Source organism: Paroedura picta, chromosome 7, assembly GCF_049243985.1.
Source record: "Paroedura picta isolate Pp20150507F chromosome 7, Ppicta_v3.0, whole genome shotgun sequence".
NCBI lineage: Eukaryota > Metazoa > Chordata > Lepidosauria > Squamata > Gekkonidae > Paroedura > Paroedura picta.
In genome coordinates, this window is record NC_135375.1 from 70,361,815 (window position 1) to 70,378,531 (window position 16,717).

At 38.7% G+C, this 16,717-nt stretch overlaps 1 protein-coding gene across 1 annotated transcript in view; it reads right to left on the reverse strand.

Annotated features, from left to right (window-relative positions):
* Nucleotides 1-16,717, reverse strand: part of TMC1 (transmembrane channel like 1) — a 56,941-nt gene that overhangs the window by 8,568 nt on the left and 31,656 nt on the right. The window contains exons 10-14 of the mRNA XM_077344793.1: nt 11,313-11,457; nt 9,837-10,031; nt 4,529-4,708; nt 3,406-3,558; nt 2,500-2,628 (exon numbers count right to left, since the gene is read on the reverse strand). Coding sequence (XP_077200908.1) covers nt 2,500-2,628; nt 3,406-3,558; nt 4,529-4,708; nt 9,837-10,031; nt 11,313-11,457 — 802 coding nt within the window. The remainder of the gene's footprint in view (nt 1-2,499; nt 2,629-3,405; nt 3,559-4,528; nt 4,709-9,836; nt 10,032-11,312; nt 11,458-16,717) is intronic.

The window sequence follows — 16,717 nt, forward strand, 5'->3', positions numbered from 1 at the left end:
GAGAGCTGATACATTATGCAGGATTCTACTTCCACCATATTAGTAAGTGCTGTGATAGAATCAAACTCTGGTTTTTAAATGATAGGAAGTCACAAAGCTGGCAGTGGAGAAACTCTCATTTTAAAAATGCATGTCAGAAAGCAAGAAAAAAATGTTTTTAGATGCATATCTCCAGGAAGGCAGAAAAATCTGCTGAAAGAAGCAGAAAAACGTTCTGTGTGTTGCTACCAGAAAAATCTGGTAGATAAATAGATATATCTTGCATTCTCGAGATAGTTTCCTACACAAGTTATAAAATGCAAGGAGGGAAATGGCATATCAGCAAAAGCCCTTAGTATAATAATCAACTTTTTTTTTCCTGGCAGGGCATCTCTGCCTACAACAACAACATGGCAAGCAGAAATTCAGAAGTTTAAGCTTTCCCAGGGATGCAAGTATACTTGGAACAGCTTTGTTTGCTGAATTTCTGCTTGTCACATAGCTATTAAAAACAGTCTTGCCCCAAAGGCCAATTATAACCTATATAAACCTAAAATGCTAGGATGGGCACATATGTTTTCTATTGGTGAAGTAGCAGAAAGAGATCTGAATTCCAAATATTAGAATATTCTCTTAGTTACAGTGTTACAAACTGGACAAATCACCTAGTAATTAGACTTGGTGTAGTGGTTAGGAGTGCCAGCTTGGTGTAGTGGTTAGGAACACGGACTTCTAATCTGACGAACCGGGTTTGATTCCGCATTCCCCACATGCAGCCAGCTGGGTGACCTTGGGCTCACCACAGCACTGATAAAGCTGTTCTGATGGAGCAGTAATATCAGAGCTCTCTCAGCCTCACCCACCTCACAGGGTGTCTGTTGTGGGGAGAGGAAGGGAAAGCAACTGTAAGCCGCTTTGAGCCTCCTTCGGGTAGAGAAAAGTGACAAATAAAAAACAGCTTCTTCTTCTTCTTCTAATCATCCATGGCCTATCTGGCACCATTATGGGCAAAATCATCATTGGCACTGAATAAAAACAAGGCACTGGCAATCATGTGAACTCTTTCTTGAAGCCTGAATAACTTTTCAGGGGTTTATCAGTGATATAAATGTTGAGAAAGGCTGGATTAGGCCATTCAACAAAGATGGGCTTATTAATGGCTCTTCACAAGGCTAGTTTAATTGAAGAGTCATGTTCAGGAGCACTCAAAGAAACACGAGCTGACCGTCACTGGAGACAGAATACTAGACTTGACAGAACTGGGTGCTAAACTTGACATTAAACCTATTGGGACTTGATGGCACTTAATTTACACAGTATGATACTGGCAGTTTTATTCTCTGTTTCACTTCTAATTATAGTGTACGTGTAATTTTCCTTTTTCACAGCAGCTACACATTGGGTTAGCATCTTCACTGAGCTATACACTGCCACCCCAAGATCCCTTTCTGGGTCTGCTGCTGCCAGCTCAGATCCCATGAGTGTACATGTGATGTTGGGATTATTTGTCCTCAAGTATATCCCTTCCTACTTCTGTCCCCGAGTATATCCCTTCAAAAACACTGGCCACAATACAGGTCTCTGAGAAACCCCACTGCTAACATCCCACCATTGCAAGAACTTTCCTTTTATTCCTACTTTCTGCTTCCTGTTGTTTTAGCCAATTTTCAATACAGAAGAAGATTTGTTCTCTTATTCTATGCATGGCAGGAAACCTCAAAAAAGTCTGCAAAAAATACTTTTCTTCAAATTTCTGAATGTGGCATTGGTTTTTCCATGGAAATCCCATTGTGGTAATTTTGATTCTGCATGGCAGTCACCCCTCATGGCAGTGAGCGCACATTTTCTGCATCGTTTCCTCACAGTATTGTAAACTTGCTTTGCTATTACTTTTTCTTTTATGCCAGTTCCAGGGACACTTTTTATGGCATGCATAAACATTACTGTGTTTTCTGTCTCCTCCCTTAAGCTGTATTACACCAATGGCTGAATGGAAAGCCCATGAAATAGCATTCCCATGAGGCTCTGCCAGCAGCATTTGTCAGTCAGTGAGCTCCTAGTACAATGGATGAAGTACCCTCCCACTTGAGGAAAGCTCTCTCAAATGCATAATCATTTTCTTCAGTCTAATATGGTATGCAAAAAAACCCTGCATGTTTTTAAAAGGGGCAATTTAACAGCATCACTGTACTAACTTCAATGAAGAACTGTGAATGCATAATAGCCCCAAGACTCTAAAATTTGCTCAGATGTTTTTGCTGTGAGACTTTATCAAAAACCTTTAGATAATCCAAATAAACAATGTCTACTCTGCTGGCTCATTCCTGTCCATGTGTTTATTGACATTTTCCAAGAACTCTAAAAGGTCAGTGAGACAGGATCTAAAACTGAGTCTACATCTTCGAAAATTTAGTAATTAGCATAAGGCTGCTAATACTATAACTCAGTAACACTGAGTATACAGCTACTTTTAGAATGGGCTGCTTAGAAATAGGAAACAAGAAGAAATGGGATACTTACAAATCCATATTCCAAGTCCCAGCACCAGCAGTAATTGAAAAATCTGACAAAGACAGCTTTCAAGAAATCGCCAATTAAGATTGTGACATAAGTTGTCACAGTGTCAGAGACTGTCAGCCGCACAAATTCCTGCTGAAACAAAATTTCCCTTTTTAAAGAGAAGCAAACCATTTGAGTTGAGTTGCGTTTTATATTGGGGTGCTTAGAAAACACCAAAGAGAAAGGGAAGAAGAAGAATGATTCCAATGTGAAGCAAAATTTGAGTGCAATAGCACCTTTAAGACCAACAAAGATTTTTTCAAGGCGTAAGCCTTTGAGTGCATGCACTCTTCCTCAGACAATGGAACAATGATCATAAGAGTACAGACATAAGTCAAAAGCACATTAGTAGCAAATTAGTAAACTGTGTTATAACATCCAAATTATGCAGTCCGGTAATTTTTTGCTTAAAAAGGTAATCAGTCTTTCATGTTCAGCTGTAATTCACAAAAACACTGGAGAAATAAAAATATCAAGGTTATGTGATGACATTATGTGAAGTAAGTTTCACACCTGGGAAAGTGTCTGCCATTGATTGCTAACCTTGACATTTTTTATTTCTCCCTGTTACCACCAGGAAAGAAGTTGGTACTTTCATACACCAGAAAGACAGTAATGAGACATCCAACTCACAGACTGCTCTGTAAATAGTTGGGTCCACACTGCAGAAAGATAAAACTGCCAGCTTTTGTTCCTTCCTATCTATCTGTTATGAAAACTATCTAAAATGTATGTCTATGTACAAAGTTTCACTGCCCAGCACAGTAGAAGGAGCTGACCTCATGATGGCTTGCAAATAAAAACAACAACAATTAATAACTTTATGAGAACCAGCAAGAATAGTTTCATGAGAAAAAATAGCGTTACCTGACCAACCATTGTTTCCCAACATGGGCCTCTAGGTACATCAGCAAGATGCACATGCGGTGGAGGATCGGTAACATTTTCAGGGATTGTCCCATTGTACAGATTGGTTAACCAAATTGTCATGTTCTGCCTAACAATCTTCTCTTCCTCCAGCTAAGAAAAACCAGGACCAAAAAACATTTGTTAGTATCATAAATCACATTAGTTGGAGATCTTTGATCTACCACTTTTTCCTTTACCCTTGTCATATTATTGTTTATTTTATCACCCCAGAGGGCATGAATGCATGTCTAAGTGTGATGGATGTTCTGACCACATGTGAAGGTCTTCCTGAAGAAACCATCTTTGGATTCTAATGAATTTAACAACCATCAAACAGTTGTAAATGTCCCTTTTTAAGTTAAGGTGCTCTACCAATTGATGGCTGTTCAACACCAGACATCCTTGGATGAGATTGGTTATCTGAATCACCACCTTTCTAATTAAATTTGATAAAAACAGTTTTATTCCCCTGGGGCACTGGATAGAGGTCAGTTTATGCCTGTGTAAGCATGTGTGTATTCAGACTGCTGTGGAATTGTTGCTTTCTTTCACTGATTTGTTGCTGCTGACTGATGTTCTTGTATTTCGTTATGCATAGGTAATTTAAGATTGATTTTAATTATTTTAATAGTGCCCTTGGTACTTGGTCCCTACTACTGTTTTATTGGACACACTATTAAGAAACTATTCAAGTCACTCATCCTGTCAGAGAAGCTTATTGTATTAAGAATACAATTGTATTCAAAATACAATCAGCTTTGGGCTGATCCCGTGTAGAGCAGGGGGTTGGACTAGATGGCCTGTATGGCCCCTTCCAACTCTATGATTCTATGATTCTATGATTCTAAGAATATTTAAATAGAAAAGTCAAAATGATAAAAATGATGTATTTCAAATTGTACTTCAGTTAATTTTGACTTAACTCTTTCCATTTGTTTCAATGGGATTTAGTAATGACTATCTGAATCAGGGCGCACAAACTGTATCTTTACATATTTCTGGAAGTCATCACTTCAGCCATAGACCTGCATAACAAAAATTGTAAGAAAAGATACAATATAGGAAAGATGACATTCCTTGCCTTAAGATTGATTTCATCCATCAGAGCAATGATAAACGTGTACAGGTTGCCCAGGAAAAGAGCAAAGATGCGCCCCAGCTGCCACCGTAAAGCTATTCGAGGGTGATAGTTTTCCAAAGCACTAATTATATCAAATACTGTTGGACAGAACATTCCCAGAAGAGACATGACCATGTTCACCTGGATAAAAAGAAAAAAAGTGTGAAGATTTCATTCTACGTACATTTATCTTGCACAGCTAATATACAAAGAAAGCTTCTGTTAAATCTTTAAAAATAAATATGAGATGAGGGTGTAAGCTGCACGGAGCTTTTATTCCAATCCCAGGTTAATTCAATCCCTGCCATCTACACAGAATGCGATTTCCATTTTGATTTTGGGCGATTTAACTTTTCCCTCTGCAACAAGCAGGACTGATCCGGAGTCACCCTACCTTTATCCTGCATTATCCAAGAGTGGAAATAACTCTCAATATTTTCAGAATTGGATTGAGAAAGCATGTGGATCCCCGGATGCATTGCATTTGCTGTGGTAGAGAAGCCCTGATGGGTCAGGGCTGACTCCCATGGTGGAGAAGTCCTGATTGGCCAAGGCTGCCCAGGCTGTAAGCTTTTCTTAAAGAGGAAATCCTAATTTTCTCTCCTCAGAAGCTTCAGAAGCAGTAACTTCTGTGGGTAGAAATTTGCCTCGTGGTTTTTTTTTTCTCCCTCCTCTGTTGTCTTCAATCCTCTCCCCCCCTTCAAGAAAAGAAAAGAAAGAGGCTCCATCTGGGCTTGGCTCCCCCCTCCCCTCCTGAGCCTCCCTAACCTCATGCAGAACACTTTTCTGTTTCAATGGGGAGGAGGGGGGGAAGAGATAGACCGAGTTGAAATCGATCTGGATTCAGCAGGATCCACACCAGAAAAAAACAAAGTAAGTGCAGAATCAGCCTAGGTTAAAAGACTAAGATGTTTCATGAACATGGGCAGTTTTATTTCTGTTGCCTCTTCTACATGATAGTTCCCGTCTGATACTTGAGAATTTGATAATGAAAAGGAGCAGGAAAGTTTTTGCAGCAAATCATACCACAATGCATAATTTTTATGATTATTGCAGTTATCTGAATTTCTTTCCAGTTATTGATAAGTAAAATCTTTTACTGAGATTGTATTTAAAAATCAGAAACCCTGAGAATATGGCTCAACCAAATATTGCAAACAAAACAGAAAAAAAGATGTCTTCCAGATCATGAATAGCATCTTAATTGGGGATAACAACATCATCAGTATTGAATAATCTAAGGAAAGGGATGACTCGCAGTTGGAAAAAAAAAACCTACATTGTTCTAAAATTTGTGATGAATGCATCGATCTCATTTAGACATTTTCTAGTTTCTAGTAACAAAGCTTGCCAATTTCCACTGAGCTGTAACCATGACTGAGGTTCTCACAAAGAGGTTCACCATCAGGAAGCCTAAATGCCACACTTCCAGCCTGATAAATTATACTATGTAATGATTTCTCAGTTATGTGATATGTGATATTTAATGGCCAAAACAGAAATTGCAGCCAAGTCTAACTTCTACCCCTAAGCAATCTCCAACATGCTAGCACAGAAATGAATATTTAATTCTGCCCACTCACATTGTAATACATTTATATGCATTCCAATAAATGTATATATAGTTTTTAAACTGTTTCTCATTCTAAGTTTGGCTCCTGCTTGCCTGGTAAACACTCCATTTCTCCTCAGATTTCAAAAATGATGTTTCTCAGGTACGTTGTTAATTTCACCATTACTACATAGTTGTAAAGTTTATTTTCCTATTCTTCTAAGTGTGGACAAATGTCCAATTTCCATTTTTCTGTACAGATTATTCTAGATTATTCTAATATCTAGAATAACAGATTATTCTAATATCTAGAATTTTATATTTTACATTTTCTTTGTATTTCTTTCCAGTATCTTTTTGCTTTTTAAAAAGTCCACCACATATGGTAAATGGTTCTGCCTATATAGGCTTTCTTAATCAGGGTTTTGTGAATGGGTGTCGTCCTATGCCCCCACAGGGCCTTGTGCTCTGCAGGTTCCAACTTACTGGTCATTCCTGGCCCCAAAGAGGCTTGCCAGGCCTCAACTAGGGCCACAGCCTTTTTGGTCCTGGCCCCTACTTGGAGGAATGAGCTCCCGGAGGAGCTATGGGGTCTACAGGAGCTTTCAGCTTTTCACAGGGCCTGTAAGATGAAGCTCTTCCACCAGGTCTATGGTTGAGGCCGGTGTGAAGAAAAGATCTGTGGTCCCCCCCAAGGAAGGTATTCCACCACATTTGAACTTTGGTGGCCAGTAGTTCTCCCCTAGTCCCCAGCAGAGGTAAGTGGGGGGTTGGTTTGTCACTGTGTTTGTTGTTGGTTTCTGGATGTTTGTTAATGGTTGTGTTTTTAGTGGGCGGTTTAGGGGACTTTGTATTTTTATTTTTATCTTGTAACCTGCCATGAGCTGGCTTATCTGAGAGTGGTGGGAAATAAATTCTAATAAAAATAATATAAAATATATAATGTTATGTCAACCCACCCTCATCTCCCAAAATAACCAAAGATAAGCCTGGAGGGGAGGGGCCCTGGGTGGATGTGTATACAGCTATGCTTCCCAATCATATTCTGCATGATTGTGCCATTTCTAGAGCTTCTCAAAGCCAGAAGAATGCTACAGGGGTTTCTCAATGGTAAAAAATGTCCAAGAATCAGATTGTTGCAGATGATGTGGAACACCCATCAGGAGTGCAGGTAGATGAGGGATGGGAGGGGGTCATTCCAGAAGATGTATTTCACATCAAAAAGGTTGAGAAAGGCTGGCCAATATCTGGACATTTCCAACAGTTCCCTTTGTTGTTTTTATTTACTTTCTCAATATCCTTTGGTATACTAAATCATCTGAAAAAACATTTGTACCAATTTTCTCTTAACATCTGACTGGTTATGAATTTAATTTCTTTTTCTTATATCCATACCCATTGGTGCATAGGCATTTGCTCCCTAAAATTCTGCATCAATTTAATCATACATTTCCCACTTCTCCTTATGTTTCAAACTGAAGTAATGACTTTTATATCCATCATAGTAAATGATCTTTTTGTTGTAATCAACTGTTTGAACACAATTATCTCTCTTAGAGCTCCATCTTCCATATTGATGATCTTCTTTATACCTTTGTTGATTAAGACCAACTTTGTTGGTCTTAAAAGTGCAACTGGGCTCAAACTTTGTTTTGCTGCTTCAATATAACTTTTTAAGTTTTGAAACAGATTGGTAATAAACAGATTGGTAATATAATAACCACTAAATATTAATTCCTTCCTCTCTGATATCTTTCCAGGACTTGAGTTTCTCCTATTTACCACATTGCTGTAAGTTAAAATCCACTTTTATTTCTCGTATTCTTATCATAAGCTTCTGTTGGAAATACAGGAGAGAATCTGGAGGACTCAATATATTCTGGCATGTGTACTATATTCTCAAAAATCCATCTCATATGACACCTTTCTTGTGTTATGATCATTTGATTTGATTTCTTTATCCATAAATAATTGTGTAAACTTTCATCTAGGTGTGCTGATTCAAGTTTTACTATTCTTTGTCTTGGATTTTTATGCTGCAATCTAAACCAAACCTACCACTTGATAATATAATTTTGTATTTGGAACCGCTAACTCTCCTCTATTTTTCTCAAATTGAAGTATTTTAAAACTCATTATTGGTTTCTTGCTATTTCAAGTAAATTAATTTATCTGTCATTGCCACCTTGTCAGCATTCTTTCTTCTATATCAGGCTTTCTCAGCCAGGGTTTTGTGAAACCCTTGGATTTCTTGATGGCCTTGGAAGGGTTCTAATCCTTGGGTGGGATCTAATTTATTTTGTATATATTTTTAAAACTTATTAAACATGTATTGGGAGAAATGATAATAGATGGTTATATTGACCCTCTCCCAAATGGCCAATGATAGGACTGGAGGGGGTGGGAGCATGACTGTTTACACACTGGGAACTTCACTGCCCCAGTTCCAGTATAGGAGCACAAAACAGGGGCTGATGAGGTGCACCAGGCCAAATGCTTCCCCGTGTGGGTGCAGGAAGAGATGGGGCAACCTGCCACGATTAAAACTCCAGCCTGCAGCCTGGCATGAAACCTCCAGTGTGAGGGCTAAACTACACAAAACATTGAAGATCTATGATGTTGAGAATTTAGTGCAAAAAGAAATAATGAAGGAGAGAGATTCTAATACAGGTTGGTTACTATGCTAGAGCAGAGGGTTAGATCGTTCAGCTCATACATGTTGTTTCCCTGAAAGTAGACTGCTTTTAGACTTAGCAGGGGGAAAGACAGGTAACTTTAATATTTCCTGCATTCTGTTCTATTTTCACAGACCTTTGTTCCCTGGAAAACTTGTTCCTGAAGACACATGACTGCACAGAGGAGGAGCTGTGTCAGCCAGGGTGAATTGGATTAAAGAAGGAGGTGAAATTATCCCTATTCCTTATTCCTCAAGTGCAGCTCTGCTAAGGAAAGGAAGCAATTTCATCCTGTTGTTCTCTTCATCCTAACCCACCACTCTTCATTGTTGCTCCTCTGGCTAGAACCAGAAATCTCAGGAATCATCATGCCATGGATCAGAGAAAAACTTGCATGAAAGGAAAGGAATGTGGAGAAGCTCTAGGTCTTTTTCACACATGGATGATGAAAAAGATGAAGAAGAAGAAGAAGAAGAAGAAGAAGAAGAAGAAGAAGAAGAAGAAGAAGAAGAAGAAGAATTGGTTCTTATATGCCACTTTTCTCTACCCGAAGGAGGCTCAAAGCAGCTTACAGTCGCCTTCCCTTTCCACTCCCCTCAACAGACACCCTGTGAGGAAGGTGAGGTTGAGAGAGCCCTGATATCACTGCTCGGTCAGAACAGCTTTATCAGTGCCGTGGCGAGCCCAAGGTCACCCAGCTGGCTGCAGGTGCGGGAGTGTAGAATCGAACCCGGTGTGCCAGATTAGAAGTCCGCACTCCTAACCTCCTAACCACTACACCAAACTGGCTCTCTGATAGGATACTGCCCAATGGAAGTAAGGTCAAATAAAGTCATGCACACCAGATTTAATTTTCCACAGTCTGTGGACAGATCCTTTTTGCTCTTTTCACCTAACCGTAGGTCTCTATAGGGATAATGGAGACATAAATGACGATTCCCTTTGAGAAGATTTCGTTCATAAACCATAATAATTACAGCTTCATTATCACACAACCCAGGTATTCTATCATATCCTGTTTAGAAGGCATGCTGGGACTCACTTCATTTCGTTCCCACCACCCATAGTTTTCCAGGCCTTCCAAAGCGAACTGTTGGGATCGCCTCACAACAAAGTAGATGAGATAACCACTCCCAGCCAGTGTGCACAATGCAAAAAAGTTAGCGAGGACCCTCAGAAATCGGACCAAGTGGACATTCTCTTCTTTGCGGCTCTCTTGTTCCTCCACAATTGCTTCCTGTACTTATTTGAGTTAAAAGAAAAAGGTTAATGTAAATAAGTGCACTGGAAAACGTCAGTTCCTTCAGCTTAAGTTGTCGATGGTTGCCTTGCCATGTCCAGAAAATGATACAGGGCAAACACCTAGTTCCCTCTTTCTCAGTGCTACAGTGCCAGTAAAGATTGCTCATTCCTCTGCCATACCTGGCAATTATTTTTTAGACATTACATGTCTAAAATTACAAAACTGCTAAATTACATGTAGCCTGTCCCTCAAAACACTGCAAAAAGTGTGTGGGGGGAGAATTTTGGGTTATCCACACTTCCTTCTTCTCAGCCACTTCATTGGGTGGCAAAAAGCAACGATTAGGCACTGGGATAACGCAGGAGGGGTCTCCCATCAGGATGTTTCCTGTCACACATTTACAACCAGGAGGTGGTGCACATTTTACGCCTCAATGTGGAATTGGTCCGAATTTTAGCCAGTTGATAGTGTTATTTAACTACACGCAAACATCTGTGGTTAATATGGAAATTAGAGACACTGAGGGAATTTGTTGCTATGGGATTTGATTGCACTGGTTTTGTTTATATGCTAGATGTCTTACGTTTGGAATTCAACCCATTGTCCTCCATTAAAAACAATCAAACAAATAAACAGCATTTTGAACATTTTAAATAAGCATGTCTAAAATCTGTGTATAGTGTCTATACATCCCTATATCTATAAGTGGTATGAAAAAGGTAAAACAAAGGTACTATTCTTTTGATGTATAACTTTTGTATCCGGTTCAACAAGCAATTTTCTTATCAAATAATAGGCAGAATAGCCTCCCTGTTCTCCCTGTCAGCCTTTTCATGAAAGGATACATGGACTCCTCTGTTCTCTCCATCTATCTTATCTTACAGGGCCATAAAATAGACATGAGCTGACAGAAACCATGTGAATTGTGTAATGTGTAACAAGACTCTATGAGACCACAATGTTAAAGAATATCCTGCAGCCCAAGTATTCCTCTTATATGCATTTACTAGTCAGGTGTAGTGGTTAGAACATCAGACCAGGATCCAGGAGACCCAGCTTCAAATCCCCACTCTACCATGGAAGCTTGATGGCTCATGGAGTGAAAGGTATTACTTTTATGATCATGTTATTTTTATTGCTATAAATCAGTAATGTAACCTGTAAAATAACTATATAATGTCACTATTTTCTATTGTTCTGTTAAGTGATTTCCTATTCATTCATGGAAGTGGGCAGAGAAAGCAGGGCACTTTTTTCCAGCAGGCCATATATTACCTTGAAACTAGTTGTTATGGATGCAAATTTGTTATCAGCAGTTTCAGGATTACCAATTAAGTAATCCCAGCTGGTGAACATTTTCCAGCTGAAATTAAAACTTGTATCATCTCCACCGCCATCGTCGTTTGCGTTCTTTGCCATTCTGAAAATGCCCAAAACATCTGAGTGTAAGTTTTATCTTTTTCTTCCCTATTACATTCATTTTAGTTGATTAACCAGCACATTAAGTAACAAATCACATTTAATTATATGCACACATTATTTTAAAAAATACAGTGACTTGGACCCCACAGTAAATTTCCACAAATGTGAAGAAGAGGCAAATGTCAAGAATGCCCCTCTCCCCAATTAAGCTGTTATGCCCCAAGAAGCAGTATTTTGGGAAGCACTTCAGCCTGCAACAGGAATGGGGAGATTAGGCAGTCCATTCCATTCCACTGACAGAAGTACCTTCCCTACATCTTTAGGGGAGGTACTTCTGTCAGTGGAGGTTAGTGTAGCTGAGATTGGATTCAAGCAGTTCATAAGACCTATGAACAGCAGCAAATTAGCATACAAACACAAGGGTTAACAAACAGATGTGAGTCCTAAACTTGAGTCCAGTGGCATTTCTAAGGCCAACAAAGCTCAATTCTGGGTATAAGTGACAATTGAATCAGCATGCGTAGATACACACTTCTACAGGTATATGGAAACAGATTTCCTCAAGCATTACATAGAAGTAGAGAGGAGGACTTGCCAGGATGGGCTAATTATGACTATGACCCAATTCCAATTCAGAGAGGAGTTAAACATGGTTGTGTCCTGGCCCCCATTCTGTTTAATCTTTATTGAATGATATTGTTCTGAGGTTAACTGGACCAGAGTTTGCTCCTCCCTCCTTTGGGCAACAAAAAGTATCAATCTTATTATATGAGGATGATATGGTTTTGATTTCACGCACCTGCATTGGTTTAAAGAGGTTGTTGGTTAAACTAGGAGATTACTGTAATGAGGAGGCTCTTAATATAAATTACAACAAGACTAAAGTCATGATCTTTAAGAGAAGGCGAAGAGATTTAAATGGAACATCCATAATATTCCCATTGAACAAAGCAGCTCATTCAAATACCTGGGAGTGACCTTCACTGAGACACTGAGTTGGAACAACCATTTAGACTTGATTAAGGCCTCCTCTCTTAAAATAATTGGGGCCATACTAAGATTCTATGCAGCTAAGGGAGGATTTCTTATTGATCCAGCAATAAAACTTTTCGTAGCGAAGGCCTTACTCCATCTCCTTTATGGTATCGAAGTCTGGGGATGGAGGGATCATCTGATTTCTAGTTTGGAAGCAATTCAGAATCACTTCCTTAGACCTATTTTGGCCTTACCTAAAGGAACTCCTGCCGCACATATGCGTGCAGAGTTAGGGCTTCCATTGATCAGGGCTCAAGTCCACTTAGCTTTGTTAAACTTTTGGGCAAAACCTAGGAAAAACACTACCAATTCAATATTCAAGCAATGTTTTGAACTAACCTTGAATACTGATCCTTTCTGACTTGCCAGTTATGATCAAATACAATCACGGTATTCCATCCCAGATGATTTATTAAGAGCAGAAGTTGATGGGTCTATTCTGAGAGATTGGATCTTTAATACCGATGCCATACTGAATAGACAAACAATAATAAACTCTAACTTTTCTCCTTTGTTTAAACTATTCAAAACAGTCCATCTCAGACCAGACTATCTTGTAACTATTTCTGTACAAAAACTTTGAATGGAGTTTGCTCATTTACGCTTTCAAGTTATGCCTTCAGCCCTACTCTCAGGCCGTTTTTCTGGTGTACCTTTGGCCCTTCGCCTATGTATTTGTGGAGAACCTGCTGTTGAAGACCTTTATCATTATGTTTTGGATTGCCCACTATACTTGGAGCCAAGAACCAAATATATTGAGAGATGTTTGAGTGGCCAGAACTTCCCTATGAATTTGGACAAAATAGTCTTTTTATTATCGGATACCAACCTCCTAATTAGTTATAATGTTTCACTGTTCGCATTAGCAGCAAGGAAAATTCAAGCCAAATTTACGCGACCAGAGAGCTAGAAACCTGAATTCTTATTGTCTTTTATTATCTATGGACTACCGCATGTATTGTTCTAATTCTTTTACTGTTTTTATATCAACTGATATGATATTGATCGCATTGTAATGGCCTATGGCTGGAAACAATAAAGTCGTATGTATGTATGTATGTATGTATGTATGTATGTATGTATGTATGTAATTATGACTAGCAAAGTTTAGTTCTGGACATAAATGAGAACTGAATGGCTTAGCATGTGCAATGAGATAAGAAGCTGGTATTCTGGATGTTAGATTTGTGTCCATTTATCCTTTGGCATAGGATATGACCTGACCCTAAAGACATCTACCTGGCCTTGACCCGAGCCAGAGCTTTTTCAGCTCTGGCTCCAGCCGAGTGGAATGAGTTGCCAGCTGAGATCCAGGCCCTGATGGGCATAGGCCATGGTATATAGAATCATACAGCCCTCTGTCCTCTCCCCAGCTCACCCTGTACATTATAGTACCCTGGCAGATGAAATTAGATGGTGGAGGAGGGAACAGGTGTTTAACTATGTTTTAACACTGTTTTTATATTTCTTTTATTATGGTAAATCATCTCAAGCCCACTTGCAGGGAGGAACAGTATAAACATCAAATAATAAATACATAAATAAAATAACCCCCCACCTATATGTAATGCTTGAGAAAATCTGTTTCAGTGGATCAGAAGACATGCTAAGTCTTTCAGTTCTCACTTATACCTAGAATTGGACTTTGTTGAACTTGGGGATACCCCGGAACTCAAATTTAGTTCTATTTGTTAACTCTTGTATTTGTATGCTAATTTGTTACCATTCACAAATCTTACTAACTTCTTTAATTTCATTTCAGCTGTACTTATCTCCCAAGAACTTATGCATCTTGACTCTAAGTAGGCCTTTCTGACAACTAATCCCCACCTTCTCTCTACCAATATGAAAGGCCTGAGGAAAACCATTTTAATGTATCTGGCAGAAGGTGCATGCACATGAAAGCTTAAACCCAGAATTAAACTTTGTTGGTCTTAGACGTGTCACTGGACTCTAACTTTGTTCTATTGCTTCAGATCAAAAATGATCAAAGTACCTTCCATTCGTGGAGATTTACCATGGGATCCAGAAAAAGTAAATCTTTTGAGAAATTAATTTGCAATGTAACTTTAAAAGGTACTACATATTCTTGAAGAATTTCATGGATACTGGGACTTTTTCTTAAAACATAGTAATATATAGGTTATTGGATGGTTACACTATTCCTTTAATTTTTCCTTTATTTCTTTATCTGTTTGCTTACCATTTAATTTTTTTAAAGTTATAATACACCCCCTCCCAAAAACAAGAGGTATTATTAAGTTTTTTCATTTTATTCTCTTGACTATTAACACACAATAACTAACAAAACCTCAAGCTATAATTCATAGCCTCACTGAGTAGTTATTCCATAAACAGAGCATCACCATTGAAAAGTCCTACAGGTACCATTAAAAAAATACTTCTATTGCTTGAAGTTGTTATTGCTTCCACTTGACATACAAGTCATATTTTATCATTTTATAATTCAATTATAATTTTAGATTTTTTTTATTTTGTTTTTAATTTTACTGATAAACCACTTTGGAGGTTTTATAGGAAAAATGAATAAATAGTTAAATAAACTGAGCTTGTGTAAAATGTATTTAATGGGTAGTATTTCAAATTTGGCAAAATTACAGTATTTGCAGGCGTATAAGACTACTTTCCCCCCCTGAAAAACATGCCTCCAAGTGGGGGGGTCGTCCTATACGCACTTCAGTTGGGATAGACATAGCTGCCCATAGTGGCCCATAGTACTGTAATGTAATGTAACAAACTATATTTTGAGTGGAAATGTTGCGGGGTCGTCTTATATGCCCAGTCGTCTTATACGCTGGCAAATACGGTACCTGAAAGTATATGAAATTAAGATGGCATCAAATTAACTGCATTATCAAAATTTAAGATTAACAGGTAATTTTGTTCAAGGGCTTCAAAATGAGAAGGTAGGGATGATGATGCCCTAGTAACAGTTCTGACAAACACAATATCAATTCCTTTTTTATTTTGTCTCTCCCCTTTTCTGAAGTCTATCTAGCTAACAGCTAAAAAAAATTAGCAATCCTAATAAAAAGCTCAATAATAAAGGAACTTCACGCTTATCATATTGTTTATCTGTGAAATCATCAACAAACTGAAGAATATAAGAGGATTTACTCTTAAGGTTACCTAAATATAGATCAAGATTATCTTGTGGCCAGATGGAAATTTAGCACATACAGAACATTCTGACCCAAGGGTATTTCTTTTGTTTTGGCCCCAGGGATTGTGCTGTAAGGATTTTTTAAATTCAGTAACTGGCAGCCACTCAGTTATAATTCCCTGATAGAGTCAAAAGAATCTTCACAAATCTGTATCAAAGTAATATTTATAATAACTTTCTTCAAACTGGGTCAAAAAATGTGCATTAGGTATTGAAAACCTTTATATGTTAATCAGGCATATTTTGGCAGCTAATGGGTCTGAAACGGCAAGGCCTATGCAGCTTGCTGTCTGTAAAACTTAACATTATTTGTTTTCAGTCTCTCTCAAATACTGTATGTTAAATTTCTACATATTCTGTAGCGATGACATTTATCCCTTTATCCTGGCTTTGATCTTTGATCATGCTGAGACACACATGCACCACACGCATACACAATGTCTATACTTTGCACAATAGAAAGAGTGTTGTGATGGTATCCTTCGATGCTGACATCTTTCTCCACCACATGCCAAAGTGGTAAAATACCTATGGGATGAGCAATTTTTCTGAGGTAACTTATTAGGTTAAATTGTGATTATGTTAGCTCATAGTAAATACAGCAACTGGATCTCAGAAGTTTCCTTAGGACATCAAAGTCTACATCTTAGTGACATATTTAGGCTTTGAGAAAAATACTCTTTAGGGCCCATTATGCATGGAGTGGAAGGTCCGCATTCGGGGTGGAATGGCAGCAGCTAAAATCACCAATTATGCACGCTGCAGGTGGCAACCAGGCGCAGAGTCAACGTATGCCGCCAAAAAAGCCGCATTAGCGAGACCCGGAAGGAAGTGGAGCTTCCTGGGACCAGGGCTCAACCAGAAGCGGCTCCAGAGTAGCCGCATGCATAATCGGATACTCTGAGTTTTGCCGCCATTGCGTTGTGTTCCGTCTCGTGCAAAAACGGTTTGCTTCGCTTCTTCCTCCTCCGTGTTCTCCATGCTGCCGTTTCAGCGGCCGTGCATAATAGGCCTATGAGGCACAATGTTGGCCCAAGAA